Source organism: Alosa pseudoharengus, unplaced genomic scaffold, assembly GCF_046254945.1.
Source record: "Alosa pseudoharengus isolate Yale_2024_CS ecotype anadromous, Long Island Sound unplaced genomic scaffold, YU_APseudo_1.1 YU_APseudo_1.1_scf_2, whole genome shotgun sequence".
NCBI classification, from domain to species: Eukaryota; Metazoa; Chordata; class Actinopteri; order Clupeiformes; family Clupeidae; genus Alosa; species Alosa pseudoharengus.
The window spans coordinates 33,136,177-33,151,230 of record NW_027468663.1 but is presented as its reverse complement, the minus strand read 5'-3'; the positions used below and the strand labels follow the sequence as shown (position 1 = coordinate 33,151,230).

At 38.4% G+C, this 15,054-nt stretch overlaps 1 protein-coding gene across 2 annotated transcripts in view; it reads left to right on the top strand.

Annotated features, from left to right (window-relative positions):
- Window positions 1-14,953, top strand: part of sdr16c5a (short chain dehydrogenase/reductase family 16C, member 5a) — a 35,111-nt gene extending 20,158 nt beyond the window's left edge. The window contains exons 5-8 of one of the 2 annotated variants that reach the window (XM_076294681.1): window positions 259-403; window positions 1,292-1,417; window positions 2,567-2,641; window positions 14,626-14,715. In XM_076294681.1, the coding sequence (XP_076150796.1) occupies window positions 259-403; window positions 1,292-1,417; window positions 2,567-2,600 (305 nt within the window). In that variant the 3' untranslated portion in view covers window positions 2,601-2,641; window positions 14,626-14,715. Of the gene's footprint in view, window positions 1-258; window positions 404-1,291; window positions 1,418-2,566; window positions 2,642-14,625 lie in introns of both variants that reach the window. The other variant, XM_076294680.1, reaches the window with a different exon arrangement.
- The last annotated feature ends 101 nt before the right edge of the window (window positions 14,954-15,054 follow it).

Genomic DNA, 15,054 nt, shown 5'->3' with positions numbered 1-15,054 from the left:
TGCCACTGCAAAGATGCACATAGTATGATATACCTTAATATTATAGTTGAAAATACCTTCGAAAACTCATTTCGTTCTCAACGTTCATCAAACGTCTATCAATAAAATAAGCAAACAATGAGTACCTAGGCCTATGTTAATAATTATAAGGCTATCACAATTAAAATAATAACCATATGTTAGTAGATATTGTTAGTCTCCAGAATTTATTTTACTACTTATTTACTTCAAGTTGAAGTCTTTCCTTTTTAATTTCAGATTACTGTGCTAGCAAATTTGCTGCCATTGGCTTTGCAGAGTCTGTTGCTCTGGACCTGTTAGCCACAGGCAAAGATGGGGTGAAGACTACAATTGTGTGCCCTTACTTCATCAACACTGGCATGTTTGATGGCTGCATTACCAAGTAAGTGCTTTTATCTCCCAAGTTGATTTGCTTCGATAGACTTAAAGAATTGTGTGGGCTGATAATGTTACATGCAGCCGTCTTTTCCATAGTTAATAAATTCTGAATATAATTATTGATCATGTTGATCAGATTGTATTTATACAACGACAATAGAAAACACAGAGTAATTTAATAACATCTAGAAAATTGAGCATTTTTTGTAGTGTACGTCTCGTCTCGTCTCTGTCATTGTCTAACCCCTTGCTCACACCAGCTGCAAGAGACAGAAGCAAAGCGACCAGCTGGCGTTCATTTTCAATCAGACGCTTTTGTCGTTATACCACCAGATAGGCAAGGCCAAAATGGACAAGAAGTCTTTTTAATGTAAATGTTAAGTGATTTGACAAGACTACTGCCAATCCAAGTGAAGGTAACATGATGTTGACGTTGCTTGAAACTTAACTCGAAAAAATAAGCCAAAATGGCTGAGCTAGCTCATAGATGCCGATATTTTTCATGAAACAAATAATTTGGGGATTTGTGCCCTTATAATTCGCAAAAGGTAGGTGATGTATGATCTATTTACTAGCCACCTACTTTGTGTTAGCATTTTAGCAAGCAACTACCCGCGAAGCTCAGGCTTGTTTACAATCTTGTAACACCTATTCAGCAGCAAGTTGCTGAAGTTATCACCCTCCTGTGTTGCTTGTCTAACTAAGGGGTAAAAAAGGTACACTACCTATAGATAAGATAAACCCAGATTGCCTTCCGTACACAAAGATGAGCTAAACCCAGATTGCCTTCCATACCCACAGATGAGCTAAACTCAGATTGCCTTCTGTACCCACAGATGAGGTCTGCAGCCAGGCACTACTGGAATTTTCACCTGATTTTTGTAATTCACAGGTGGCCCACCCTCTTGCCAATCCTTGATCCTGTGCATGTAGCCAAGAATGTGGTGGATGCCATTTTAACTGAACAAAGTTACCTACTTTTGCCAAGGAGCATGAATCTATTATTGGTCTTAAAAAGGTAAGAAATGTACAGAACCCAGGAGATGTTACTGCTAGATTTTTTAGATTTCTTTTTTTGTGTGTCTGTGTCTGATTTTTTTGATTTTTTTTTTGTGTGCGTGTCTGTATCGAGAAAACGTGCACTTATTTTATTCTAGTGGTATGGCGTTCTCTTGTTCTAGTGGTGTGGCGTTCTCTTGTTCTAGTGGTGTGGCGTTCTTATTCTAGTGGTGTGGTGTTCTTATTGTAGTGGTATGGCGTTCTCTTGTTCTAGTGGTGTGGCGTTCTTATTCTAGTGGTGTGGTGTTCTTATTCTAGTGGTATGGCGTTCTCTTGTTCTAGTGGTGTGGCGCTCTCTTATTCTAGTGGTATGGCGTTCTCTTGTTCTAGTGGTGTGGCGTTCTCTTGTTCTAGTGGTGTGGCGTTCTCTTGTTCTAGTGGTGTGGCGTTCTCTTATTCTAGTGGTGTGGCGTTCTCTTGTTCTAGTGGTGTGGCGTTCTCTTATTCTAGTGGTGTGGTGTCCTCTTGATTTAAAAATGAAGAGAGTGCCAGCCAGTGGTTTTGAGTTGCTAATGGACTACTTTGGTTGGTATACCTTAATCATCCAAACATCTTGCATCTTTCTTGACCCGTGCTGTGCCCTGATTCAGTGTTGCCAAAACTCTGCTTACCCTCTCTGTCTCTGGTCCTGGGGTGTGCTGTGTGAGAAGGGGAGTGGCTAGAGCAAAGAAAGCCAATGTGTGCTTCTTTTACCGATATATTTAACAATATCTTTTGCATTACTTATCCAAACAACGTCAAACTTGCCACTGCACTTAACTCGTGCCCGTAGCAAGTTTGAAATTGAATGGACGAACGGTTCGACAGGTATTCGGTTAACACACACACACACACACACACACACACACGGACGGATGGACGGACATGTAATTTATAGATAGAAGATGGATGTTCCTTTAGCAGGCTGTTTAGTGTGTACGCTCAAAATCAAAACCTTCTCATGTTTATACACTCTTGGGAAACAAAGTCATGAACAAGGAGCACAGAGGTGAGGGTGCCATTTGATTGTCGAGCTCAAATATCAACAGCTATTCACCAGAATGGTGGGTTGCATCTTTAATATGAAGTTAACGTCTTTGTGTATACTGTGGGGAATGTGTCTTGGCAGCCAAACGTCAGTGGAGTTTTCTGGAGCATACTGAATGATTCTGGAGTGTACTGAACTGTTACGAGCATAATGAAAGTAAGTAAGAGGAGCAGTCTCAGTCTTCACAATGCCTTTGAAGTGCCCAGGAGAGAATTTAAGGCCTCATGTCTCATGTTCTATAACTGGTTTCTCTGTGTCGACTAAGAATACGTCTTTCTTGGTAGTGTCTTGTGGTATATTCCTCCTCCATTGTCCTGCTTTGTATACCCCTTTACACATAGTGCTTATAAAAAGTCTTCAGACCCATGCTTAAGTTGACTAAAAAGAGGAATAAAATATACTTATGCACCCTGTATTTTAATTAAGTATTTTAATTTTAATTACTTTTTTTAAAATTAATTTGAATGAATTGTTTTACTTATGCACCCTGTATTTTAATGAAGAACCTTTATTTATTTGCGATACATTTTTCATTCACAAAGAAAATTGGTGTCCTTAAAGGTTGGGTTTTTCCTCATTTTTTTTAATTAAGGCATTAAGATCCATTTCCAAAAGATGATTTTGTTTTATATATATTCCTCTTTTTAGTCAACTTTATAGGTACTGTACTCCTTTCGGGGTGTACAAACAATGATCAGAATGCCTCAGTTAATGATTGGGCTCATTGGGGACACAGTGAATATGAGAGAAGGCTTCACCTCCCTTATGTTTGTTTGAAATTGATTAATGTTTAATCCAGCTGTTCAAAGGTTAGGGTGCAATTGCAACATGCAGTGGGTGAAACATGCATGCTAAAAAGTATTTTAATTTAAGTTTAATTTCTATTCTGACATTCTCAAGGTGTAGGAAAAAATATTTGGACATATTTAGTCTTCATAGACATATTTATTTGGACATATTTAGTCTACATTATTGCACAAATTAAGTGATAAAAGTATTAAAACACATAGGCTAAAAATACAATACAGTACCACCAAGTTTCATTAAAAAGTGGGTAGTAGTTTTCATGTAGTCCTGTTAAACGGAGACAAACAAAAAAAGCCAAATGTGCCATTTTATGTACAAACATATATGTTTTCTTTACAATAATGTCTAATAATACTGTTTTTCTAATTTCCATGTGCCATTCTATCTTATGCCATTGAGGGTTGAATAAATTACAACCAGAACTATAATCATATGATGACCATACATTTCTGCATTGGTATAGAAAATAAGTCCAGATATTGTAGTCAAAGTAGCAAATATTCAAATACTTGTGCAACATCTGCATGTGCTTTCTTGGTTGTAACATCTGCATGTGCAACATCATAGCCTCAGGGAGCTCAGATATCTGCCTCAGGGAGGACCGATATTTCCAAGGCCAAATGTAGCCATTTAACGAGTCTGAAAGTGGGCCTAGGGTCAAGTCAAGTTTATTTATATCGCGCATTTCATACACAGAAGTCATTCAATGTGCTTTACATAAACAAAACCAAACAATAATAGCAAATAAAAACATAGAAGAGCAATATAGTCAAATAATAGTTCAAAAGGTAAAGATCATAATAAAAAGAAAACATAAAACACACAAGGTAAAATCATTTAAAAATAAAGAATAATTAGTAAGCAAAAAAAAAAAGGCAAAAGTAGTAAAAAAGTAATAAAAGACAAGGTAGAATAATTATCAAGGCAGAACGCACTCAACGCAGTTAGCAGAAAGCATCTGAGAACAGTTTGGTCTTAAGTCATAAAAATTGGCTACAGTTGGGGCCTTTTTGATGTCATCCGAAAGTTGGTTCCATACAGGGGCGTAACTATCGGAAAGCAGGGTACGCGGTTGCTTACGGGCCCGGACCAATCAGGGGCCCGCATCACACTAGAAATACATGATTGGCGGCCGGGCCCCCTATCGCAATAATCGCCACTCGCGACCGGGCCTTTCACTGTAAATCGGACATTGTTCAGAGCTTAACACAGCCCAGCATAGTCCATGTTAAGATTATCTTTGTTGGACCAAAACAGGTAATAAATAAACTTGTTTGAGTTTAGGAGCAATGCACCTTGTCTAAAGTTATTCATTAGCCTTTAGGTTAATAGACTAATGATGTCTGCCTATTCACCTATTGCCCATCTTAATGGTTTAAAGTTCACGTATTCTCCATCAAATAGACTTCGCGTGCAAAAATGCAACATACAGTTAGCTGTCTAATATTGTTCACGTTAATGACATTGACAAAATATGCTTCTTGCTACACTAGGATACTCACCGTTTTTTCCTAACATAATTTGAATTTGAATTCTCAAAGTTTCATGTAGCTCACCTGTGACATCCATCACCTCTGCTCGGCGACTCACATCACTATTCCAGCTGATACATTGGACGCACCTATCTGCGCTCACACATAGCCTACTTTCGCTTTCTAAGAATATCAAAATTACGTTATATATATATATTTTTTTTTTTTTTTAATTATTTATTTATTTATTTTTGTAAGGGGGGCAGCTCAGTCAAAGAGGGCAGACGGGCAGTTCTATTATGCACTAGTGCTATGTTTGTGGCTAAATTAATGATTTAGCATAACATAATGACTATCATTAATGCAATTTCATATAGTAGCCTAACCAGCAGTGTTTTTTCATGTGTTAGGCTATAGTGCGCCGTCACCAGCAGTGTTTTTTCATGTGTTGTGCGCATTCACCAGTATTTTTGTTTTTGTGGTGCACGTACTCCTGATTTTGTCAGTCATCTCATCTCTTATATGCTGTGTCTCAAGGATCCTATCCTGTCCTATTCATGGTAGCCTAGCCTACTCGTGGACATTGCGTTATCACGTGCTGTAGAAGGGGGGCCCGCCTTGATAATCCTGCATATGGGCCCGGTGTTGGCTCGTTGCGCCACTGGTTCCAGAGCTGAGCCGCATAGCAGCTAAAAGCTGCTTCACCATGTTTAGTTCTAACAGTAGGTTTTACTAACAGGTTTTTCAAATGGGACCTGAGAGGATGAGAAGGTGTGTACTGCTGAAGCATGTCTGATAGGTATTTAGGTCCTGCTCCATTTACTGATTTATAAACAAGCAATAGTACTTTAAAGTCAATTCTGTGACTTACTTAATAATTGGAGTAATGTGGTCAGTTCTTTTAGTTTTTGTTAAAATTCTAGCTGCTGCATTTTGTATCACCTGAAGCTGTTTAATAGTCTTTTTAGGAAGGCCTGTGAACAGTCCATTGCAGTGGTCAACCCTGCTGGAGATAAATGCATGAATGAGTTTTTCTAATTCATGCTTTGACCTCAGCCCTTTAAGTTTGGCAATATTTTTGAGGTGGTAAAAAGCTGATTTAGTTAGCGCTTTCGTGTGGCTGTTGAAATTTAGATCACTGTCAATTAATACACCAAGATTTTTAACAGTATCATTTGCCTTCAACCCTTTTGTGTCAAGGAGAGTGGCAACCCTAAGTCTTTCCTCCTTTTTACCAAATATAAATACTTCAGTTTTTTCTTTGTTCAGCTGAAGAAAGTTTTGAGACATCCAGGTGTTGATTTGTTCTATACACTGACACATAGATTCAAGAGGACCATAGTCGTTTGATGACGGAGCTAAGTAAATTTGTGTGTCATCTGCATAGCTATGATATTACATCAAATTATTTTAGATGATTAGTCCAAGTGGGAGCATATAGAGGTTGAATAATAGTGGCCCCAAGATCGACCCCTGGGGAACACCACAGGTCAAGGACGTTGGTGTTGAGGTACAGTTTCCGATGGCAACAAAGAAGCTCCTTTCTTGTAGATATGATTTTAGCCAGTTGATGACTATGCCTGTAAATCCAACCCAGTGTTCTAGTCTGTGTACTAAAATATTGTGATCAACTGTGTCAAATGCTGCACAGTAGCACTAGGACTGATGTTTTACCTGAATCTGTGTTGAGGCGTATGTCATTGAAAACTAATGATGGCTGTTTCAGTGCTGTGATTTGCCCGAAAACCAGACTGAAAGTAATCAAAATACCCATTTGATGGTAGGAAGGTGGTTAATTGATTAAAGACTACTTTTTCAATAAATTTTGCCAATAAAAGGTAGATTGGATATATATATTTTGAGCTGCTCAGTGATGAGTGTTTATGTAGTTTTTCCTTTGTTGCATATAGATAATTTCTTCTTGATTATTAGCGCGAAAACAAGCAAGACCTCTGTACAGACGATGTTTTGGTTTGTCCTTTTTGGGCTACCATAGCAAAATAATGATGTGGGACCCACTTGAACACTGTTTTGAATACTATATTCCATTTCTGGTCATAGATTGCCTTAAATGCCACACGAACTGTAGCTTTAAAGGTTACGGTCTCTCCAGTACTACCTATTGTGACAGGAATGTGTCATATGTTTTTATTCTTTTTTAAGCTCTGTGGAATGGAAAAAGGCTGCTCTCTGGGGACGATATATTGGGGCTTATGATAGTCTTAAGTCCTTGTGGTCACCAAAAATACCACTGAAACATTCTGCCTGTGAAAAGATTTCAAAGTGAAATCTGTTCATTGAATACAACCCCTGGCATAAATTATGGAATCACCAGTCTTGGAGGATGTTCATTAAGTTGTTTAATTTTTTAGAAAAAAGCCATATCACAGACATGACACAAAACTACGTTCATTTCAAATGGCAACTTTCTGGCTTTAGGAAACATTAAAGGAAATCAAGAAAAAAAATGAGTTAGTCCATAACAGTTGCTTTTTTTAGACCAAGCAGAGGGAAAAAATATGGAATCACTCAATTCCCAGGAAGAAATTATGGAATCACCCTGTCAATTTCCTTTCCCACCTGCACCAGATTAGATCTGGTGATCACCAGATTAGATCACCAGTTAATCTGCAGTTAAAAAGGAGCAATCACACCTTGGAGAGCTGTTGCACCAAGTGGACTGACATGCATCATGGCTCCAACACGAGAGATGTCAATTGAAACAAAGGAGAGGGTCATCAAACTCCTTAAAGAGGGCAAATCATCACGCAATGTTGCAAAAGATGTTGGTTGTTCACAATCAGCTGGGTCTAAAATCTGGACCAAGTACAAACAGCATGGGAAGGTTGTTACAGGCAAGCGTACTGGTAGACCAAGGAAGACATCAAAGCGTCAAGACAGAAAACTTAAGGCAATATGTCTTGAAAACAGAAAATGCACAACAAAACAAATGAGGAACAAATTCTGGGACAACATCTGGGACCGAACTGTGAGAAATCGCCTAAAGGAAATGGGATTTACATACAGAAAAGCTAAACGAAAACCATCATTAACACCTAAACATAAAAAAACAAGGTTACAGTTGGCTAAGGAAAAGCAACCTTGGACTGTGGATGACTGGATGAAAGTCATATTCAGTGATGAATCGCGTATCTGCATTGGGCAAGGTGATGATGCTGGAACTTTTGTTTGGTGCCGTTCCAATGAGATTTATGAAGACAACTGCCTGAAGAAAACATGCAAATTTCCTCAGTCATTGATGATATGGGGCTGCATGTCAGGTAAAGGCATTGGGGAGATGGCGATTGTTACATCTTCAATAAATGCACAAGTTTATATTGACATTTTGGACACTTTTCTTATCCCATCAATTGAAAGGATGTTTGGGGATGACATCATTTTTCAAGATGATAATGCATCTTGTCATAGAGCAAAAACTGTGAAAAAAATCCTTGAAGAAAGACACATAAGGTCAATGTCATGGCCTGCAAATAGTCCGGATCTCAATCCAATTGAAAATTTGTGGTGGAAGTTGAAGAAAATGGTGCATCCCAAGGCTCCAACCTGCAAAACTGATCTGGCAACTGCAATCAGAGAAAGTTGGAGCCAGATTGATGAAGAGTACTGTTTGTCACTCATTAAGTCCATGCCTCAGAGACTGCAAGCTGTTATAAAAGCCAGAGGTGGTGCAACAAAGTACTAGTGGTGCGTTGAAGTGTTCTTTTGTCAGTTTGTTTTTCATGATTCCATTGTTTTTGCCTTGGAATTGAGTGATTCCATATTTTTCCATATCACAACTGAATGAACATCCTCCAAGACTGGTGATTCCATAATTTATGCCAGGGGTTGTATTATGCTCGTCTTTCATATAATTGCATAATGGGAGAGTTATGGGGGGAAATCCCTTACAATGCATTGGACCTATTTATCTGTGTAACTTAAATGACCACTACATCTGCTGTTGTTCATGGCTGGGATGTTTTTAGTCTTGAGCTGGTTTAGCTTGTGTCTTAACAGACAGTGTACAAAAATAAAGATGTTGCTTTTTTGTTAAATGCATAGTGTTCATGTTCTCTACGACAGCCTCGCTGACACCCAGGGGCGGAGCTACGTGGTCAAAGCTTGGCCCCCCTGCTGGCCCCCCCAGCTCCGTTCAGTGAAAAGTAAAAAAAAAAAAAAAGCCCTTTTCGACGGCACTTTGCCAACACTTTGCAAAGCAGGGACTGAACCAATTACTGCACTCTATCTACGACCATTGGCCCAGTCAGGAAGTGTAGCCCACGGTTGTGATCAAATCGTGAGTAGCCTAGTGCAGCAGCAGCAGTAGCGGGACAATTCAAGTCATCTGTTAAAAAACACTTGACAGTAGACTACTACTTAACCTCAGTAACAACAGGTGAGTTGATGATGAGTTGGAACATTAATGCTAATAAGATGTTAGAATGTGTCACGAATCATAGCCAAGTGAGCTGCGTTGGGCTGTCCTTGTTAGGTAGGCTCTGACATTGACTTGTGGGGCTGATCAGAAATAATCGGATGCCCGCGGTAACGCTGTTACAAAAATATTTCAATAAAATTTGGGTGAAATGCAAGCATATTAGGCACATATCTCCGGATGGCTCCAATAACAGTAGGCTAATAGGGCCTAGCCTAGGCTACTTTTAAAAAAAAACATAATTTGCTGACTGCGTGGTTCTTGCCATAGTTGGTCAGGCAGAGGCAGGCTGCTGCTTTGCCTGAGTTCTTTGTTACATTGCTCCAGAACTGTTCATCGCAGCGAGATGAAACCTTAATTGCGTGACAGAGCAGAAGTGGGGCTTTCCAACGAGACTAAACACTTGCCTGTGCGATCAAGTATGAAAAATAAATAAATAATTAAATCAAATTGATTCATATTTACAGTTCACCTGCGCACCCATTACTCGCGTTTGAATTACTCGCGAACCCGTGATCGCATATCAGAAGAAAGAGGAGACACAGGGCTATCTATTGGTACCAAGTATCGATGCTTCCTGGCTATAAAAACAGACAACGTGACTGCAAAATAACATCATGTACAAAAACCAACGCTGCACACATTACTCTCGTTTGAATAAGGCCCTACTCACGAACCCGTGATCCGATCGGATAGATGCCACGCATGTCAGATGAAAGAGGAGACACAGAGCTATCATTTGATACCAAGTACATAATTCTGGGTTAAAAAACAGACGAAATGACATCAAAATAATAACTTAATATAGCTCGACTTGCCCCACGTGTTTGTACGTTTTTGTAAGCATGTTCATAATCCAACGTTATCATGTGTTTCTCTATGGCAAAGTATGTTCATAATCCGGTTATGAGATCCCAGCAAATTTCTGCATGGCATCTAATTCGAGACTCACATTGCATCCCAATTTATTCGACAAAGAAACACCTTTTTGCCTTCACTTTGTTCATGACAATGCAGTAAAAAGTTGTTTTAGAATCATCATGAGTGTACACACAGAACAAGCAAACTCAAAAGGTCATTTTTCATTACTAAATAAAAAAAAAGGCATTTATTTCTGTAAGGCGCACACCTGTACATTGTCAGCCCCAAAGCCCCCCTCCACCATGGTTCTTATATTGCCAGTTTCAGGACAGTCTGCCCAACACATACATGAAAGTCATGTCCAGCTACAGAGATAAGAATGGTATAATACGCTTTTTGTCTTTGTATTATTTAGAAATAAAAACCAAATCAATGCAAGTATTAATATGAATTGGTGGCAGATCTGGGTTGTCTAGACTGTTCTGAAAAAATATAGCATGTGTAAATGGCACTTACAATGACCAGGATAAATGCTTATAACTAAAGGTAGTGAGAATGGCCAAAAATAGAGTAGGGCTCATAGGGCTAAATAAAAAAAATGGCATTTATTTCCGTAAGGCACACACCACATATTTTTCACATTTGCTCAGCCCCAGAGAATCCCTGAGTTTGAGTAGTTTTCAAATAGTTTTGATTCCCAAGTGCCACCCCAATAAAAAGTCTGGACCCAGCTGGCCCCCCCTATAAAATAATCCTGGCTACGCCCCTGCTGACACCAGACCATTCTCAGTTGAGATTGAGAGTGGGTCTGGATAGGGTTTATTGACTTCCAGCAGGGGTGGAACTAGCAGTGAAATTAAACTTAAATTGGTGCATTAAAGGGGAACTATGCAGTTTGTTTAGCTTAATTTACCTTAACTTTGCAGCTTCATAGTCTTTGGAATGGTTATATGAGTTTTTCTGGGGCGAATGGTGGCCGTCTCGCTTCCCCCTAGCATCTGTGAGCAGAACTTGGGCCAGCGGACTCGGAGACAGAAAGTCTCACAGCCTCGCAATATAACAAATTGCTTTACTGCACTACACACGCACCTGGTAGAACAAGGTAGCGATATAGTTTCTCAGACATTAGTCATGGCAGATCCAAATCAATCGTATCAATTAGGGGTGTGAATACAAGAAAAGATACATGTTCATAAAAAACGATTCAGTACGATTCGATGCGATGCGATTCGATGCAGTTCGATGCAGTTGAAGAATGGAAAGCATTCTGAAAGATTTTTTATCATTTGCTTAAGGTGCACATTCATTTTATATTATCAATTATCATGGTCATGTCAATTAGGCAAATACAAATGTGTGAATATGATTATCTAAACTGAGGTTTGTATCATATACTATATTGAAATGAAAAAAAGAATAGTCATTTCAGCCAAACAAAGCAGCCAAATACAACATAAAAATACATTTTTATAGACTTTATAGATTTTCTAGAGTTATATCTGATTGTTTTCAATGAGCTGTAGCCTATTGTTGAGGTAAGACAATACCAAAATAAAATCAAGTCTGAGTGAATATGAGCAAAATAATAATAATTTGTAGCCTACATCGTTTTAGCAGCAAGGGTCAAATTATTCTTTAACTTTAAGGAAATCCCTTCATCAAACGTAAGGTTACTCTACAGACTATCGTTGCCATTTAGGAATGCTATAGTAAGTGTTTAATTTCGCGCTAGATTTTGACAAACAATAGAGTAAAAACTGTCAAACACCGACAGAGTGCGAGTTGTCACGTGCTTAAGTTGCAGTAGATGTATGGGTAATAAAGTTCTTTGACTACTTTGGGCAATGAGTGTAGCCCAAAACGAACTTCATTACCCACAAATCCGTGCCACGTGTAGTTTCAAAACAGGAAGTGGGATGAACGCGCTGGTTGCAACGTAAATCAGAGTCTAAGCGAGCAGAAAAGGTTATGAACCGATTTGTAACAAGTAAATCGATATAACGACCGGTTCATTTCAGTTTTATTCCGATACGGGGCTTCACATATCGATGTAGCCGTATCTTACACGTTAAAAACGGATACCGATACGTATCGGTTAATCTTTACACCCCTAGTATCAATCAATAAATCTTGTAAACAAAGCTTTTAAATGCAGTTGTTTACTCAATTTCAAAGAAATACACGCCCATGCTCGTGTTCTGTCAAGTTATGCTACTTTGTCGAGATGAGCTACCTCTGCGCAAATCAATAGCTTTTTTGATAAATATCGCTGTTCAAGCTGAAATGCCACACACTATCATATGTTTGATAAAATAATTTCCGGTGGTACATGACTGCAGTAGGTAACACATATTTGAAAACGGAGAGGTGAAATAAACAATCCAGAATGTGTGTTTTTTTGTTCTTAGCCTAGTGATTTTAATTGACGTGAAATATGAAATATTGTACGTTGAGGTAAAACAAAATTACACTAAGTGTACTTCTAACAGTGGATTGGCAGAACACCGGATTAGCGATTGTATTTCCAACAGTGGATTGACAGAACACCGGATTAGCGATTGTATTTCCAACAGTGGATTGACAGAACACCGGATTAGCAATTGTATTTCCGTACCTGGGTTTTAGGGACATTTGATATGGGCTTCAATGGCCTCTTGGCCAGAAGCTTTAGAAGAATTTTTAATAGTGTGCATTTTGATCTGAAACTGAAGTAACCCTTACTTATGCAGTTCTTTAATTACGGTCCTGCTCAGTACAAGGTTATAAAGAGACACCTGTTGTTGAGTGGGTACCAAGAGGAAATTTGGCTGAATGAAATGGCTACTTTATTTCAGACCTGTACAGTCAGTTGAGTGGGTTTAGGCAGACTAATTATAAATGTTCCTGTTTATAAATTGGAAGGAGTCTTCTATTATTCAAATATCGCTGAACAGGTGTAGAAAATGTAAAGAGATGGGTTTTCATAATTATGTAGTCAGTCTCCCACTTTAAATGTGGTAGGACTATCATTTTAAGGCGTGATGGCTTTAGCTTAGCAGGGGTATGATTGACACCAGGACCAAAAGCATAACAAGGATGGTCAGTAACCATACATATATATATTATATGAGGACAGAAAGCAAAGAAAAGAACACTGGCCCTATTTTCATTGTATGCAGTTTTCATGCATGCAGAAAGATGGCCACTGTTTCTGGAAAGCAACATATCAGTGTTAATAAATCATCAGAATGTTAGTGTTTTCTTGATACAATTACCCTGTACCATACTAACATGTGGATTTATTCTCATAAGTATTCAAACTCTTAGTCATTACACTGCAAGATGCATATTATTATAACTTAACTGGAGTACACAGGTAACTATTTGAGTTCTCATTAGGAATGTTTAGGAAGGCATCTAACTCTCTATATAAGGTCTAAGAGGTGATGTATGTCAGAGTGAAAAGCAAGTGATAAGGTTGAGAGAATAGTCTATAGATCTATGTGACCAAATTAGGGCAAGACAGATCTGGGGAAGAACACAACATATCTGCATCATTAAAAGTGTCTGGGAAGACACTAATGACAACGGTTGCTAAGGAAAGAAAAGCCCCACTGTCATAAACATTTGCTCAAATTGTTGAAGATGTAAAAAACAAAATATGAGAATTTAATTGAAAAACAAGACATTTCTATGAACCTGACCCTCAAAAAATAGAGCTGTGTTCTAAATTATCCCATTGTCATGCACACCATCAGACAGTGACAGTGGACTTTGATCAATTAAAAATAATGAAGTTCTAAACTCTGCTGTCTCTTGATGTGACACTCGCGATGCATTTCTATTGCAGTTGTACCACTGGTGTCTGTGCGTAAGCATGGTCAGGGATGTGCTAGACGATAAATACGATAAATAAACTATAATCGTGTGTGTGTGTGTGTGTGTGTGTGTTTATGCATAGTATTTGGTGATGAAATGGAGGCAGTAGCAAGTAGCAAAGCAGGAAGACGTTATACCCTGCCAATTAAGGCATCAATTACATCAACGTGGCCGGACACCTGGACACTGTGAAATTGGTCTACTGGCCCTGATAAAAATAAATAAATAAACTGATGTATTGTCATACCTCGAAATGAGGTATGACAAATAACTGTCTAATCAACTGATATAATCAACTGTCTAATATCAACATGATATTCAGGTTCCCTTTTCTGAACCTTCTATTTTTCGACTTCCAGAGGCATAACCAACAGTGACATTAAACTTGAATTGGTGCATTCATCACTTACCAAATTGTTTAAGAAGTACAGCAAACACATTTCTTGTACACAAATGTTTTAAATGCAGTTGTTTACTCAATGCCAAAGAAAACGCATCCCCAGGTTTTTGGTGATTCGGAAATGGATGTCAATGGGATCCGTTCTGACAGACCTGCAGGTTTGTCTGGGTTCACACGGGCTAGTGGAATGTATAATTAGTATACCTAATTATACCTAATATAGTCTTTTGGAGTACATGCTGGAGAAGTTTTAATATTTTTCTTTCTTAGTCAGATTCTGACTGTGTTTTTATACATCTGTCCTCAGCTTTTTACCATCCAAGCAAAGTGTCATCTTGGGAAAGTACCTGGGTGCCTTTAATTTCATGGACACATTCCAAGGACACCAGAAGAAACAGAATTAAAGCTCCAAATTGACACCTTTTATCAATCAAAATACGGTGGGGGAAATAAGTATTGAATGCATCATTTTTTTTTTTCAGTAAGTATATTCAATTAAACGACACCTAACAACCCCTTCCTGAATTTATCAAGCAAACACAGATTGTGATGGACACATCACAATTGTTTACCATTGTCCATCCAATGTAAGCTATTAATAATGTAATGCAGTGTGGGGATGAATAGTGTCACATTGCACCATATTTCATACCCATGTGCAGTAAATAAAACATGGTTTTCATCAGAATGTTACATGTTTCCAGTCATTCACATCCACTACCCTTTTAAAATACCT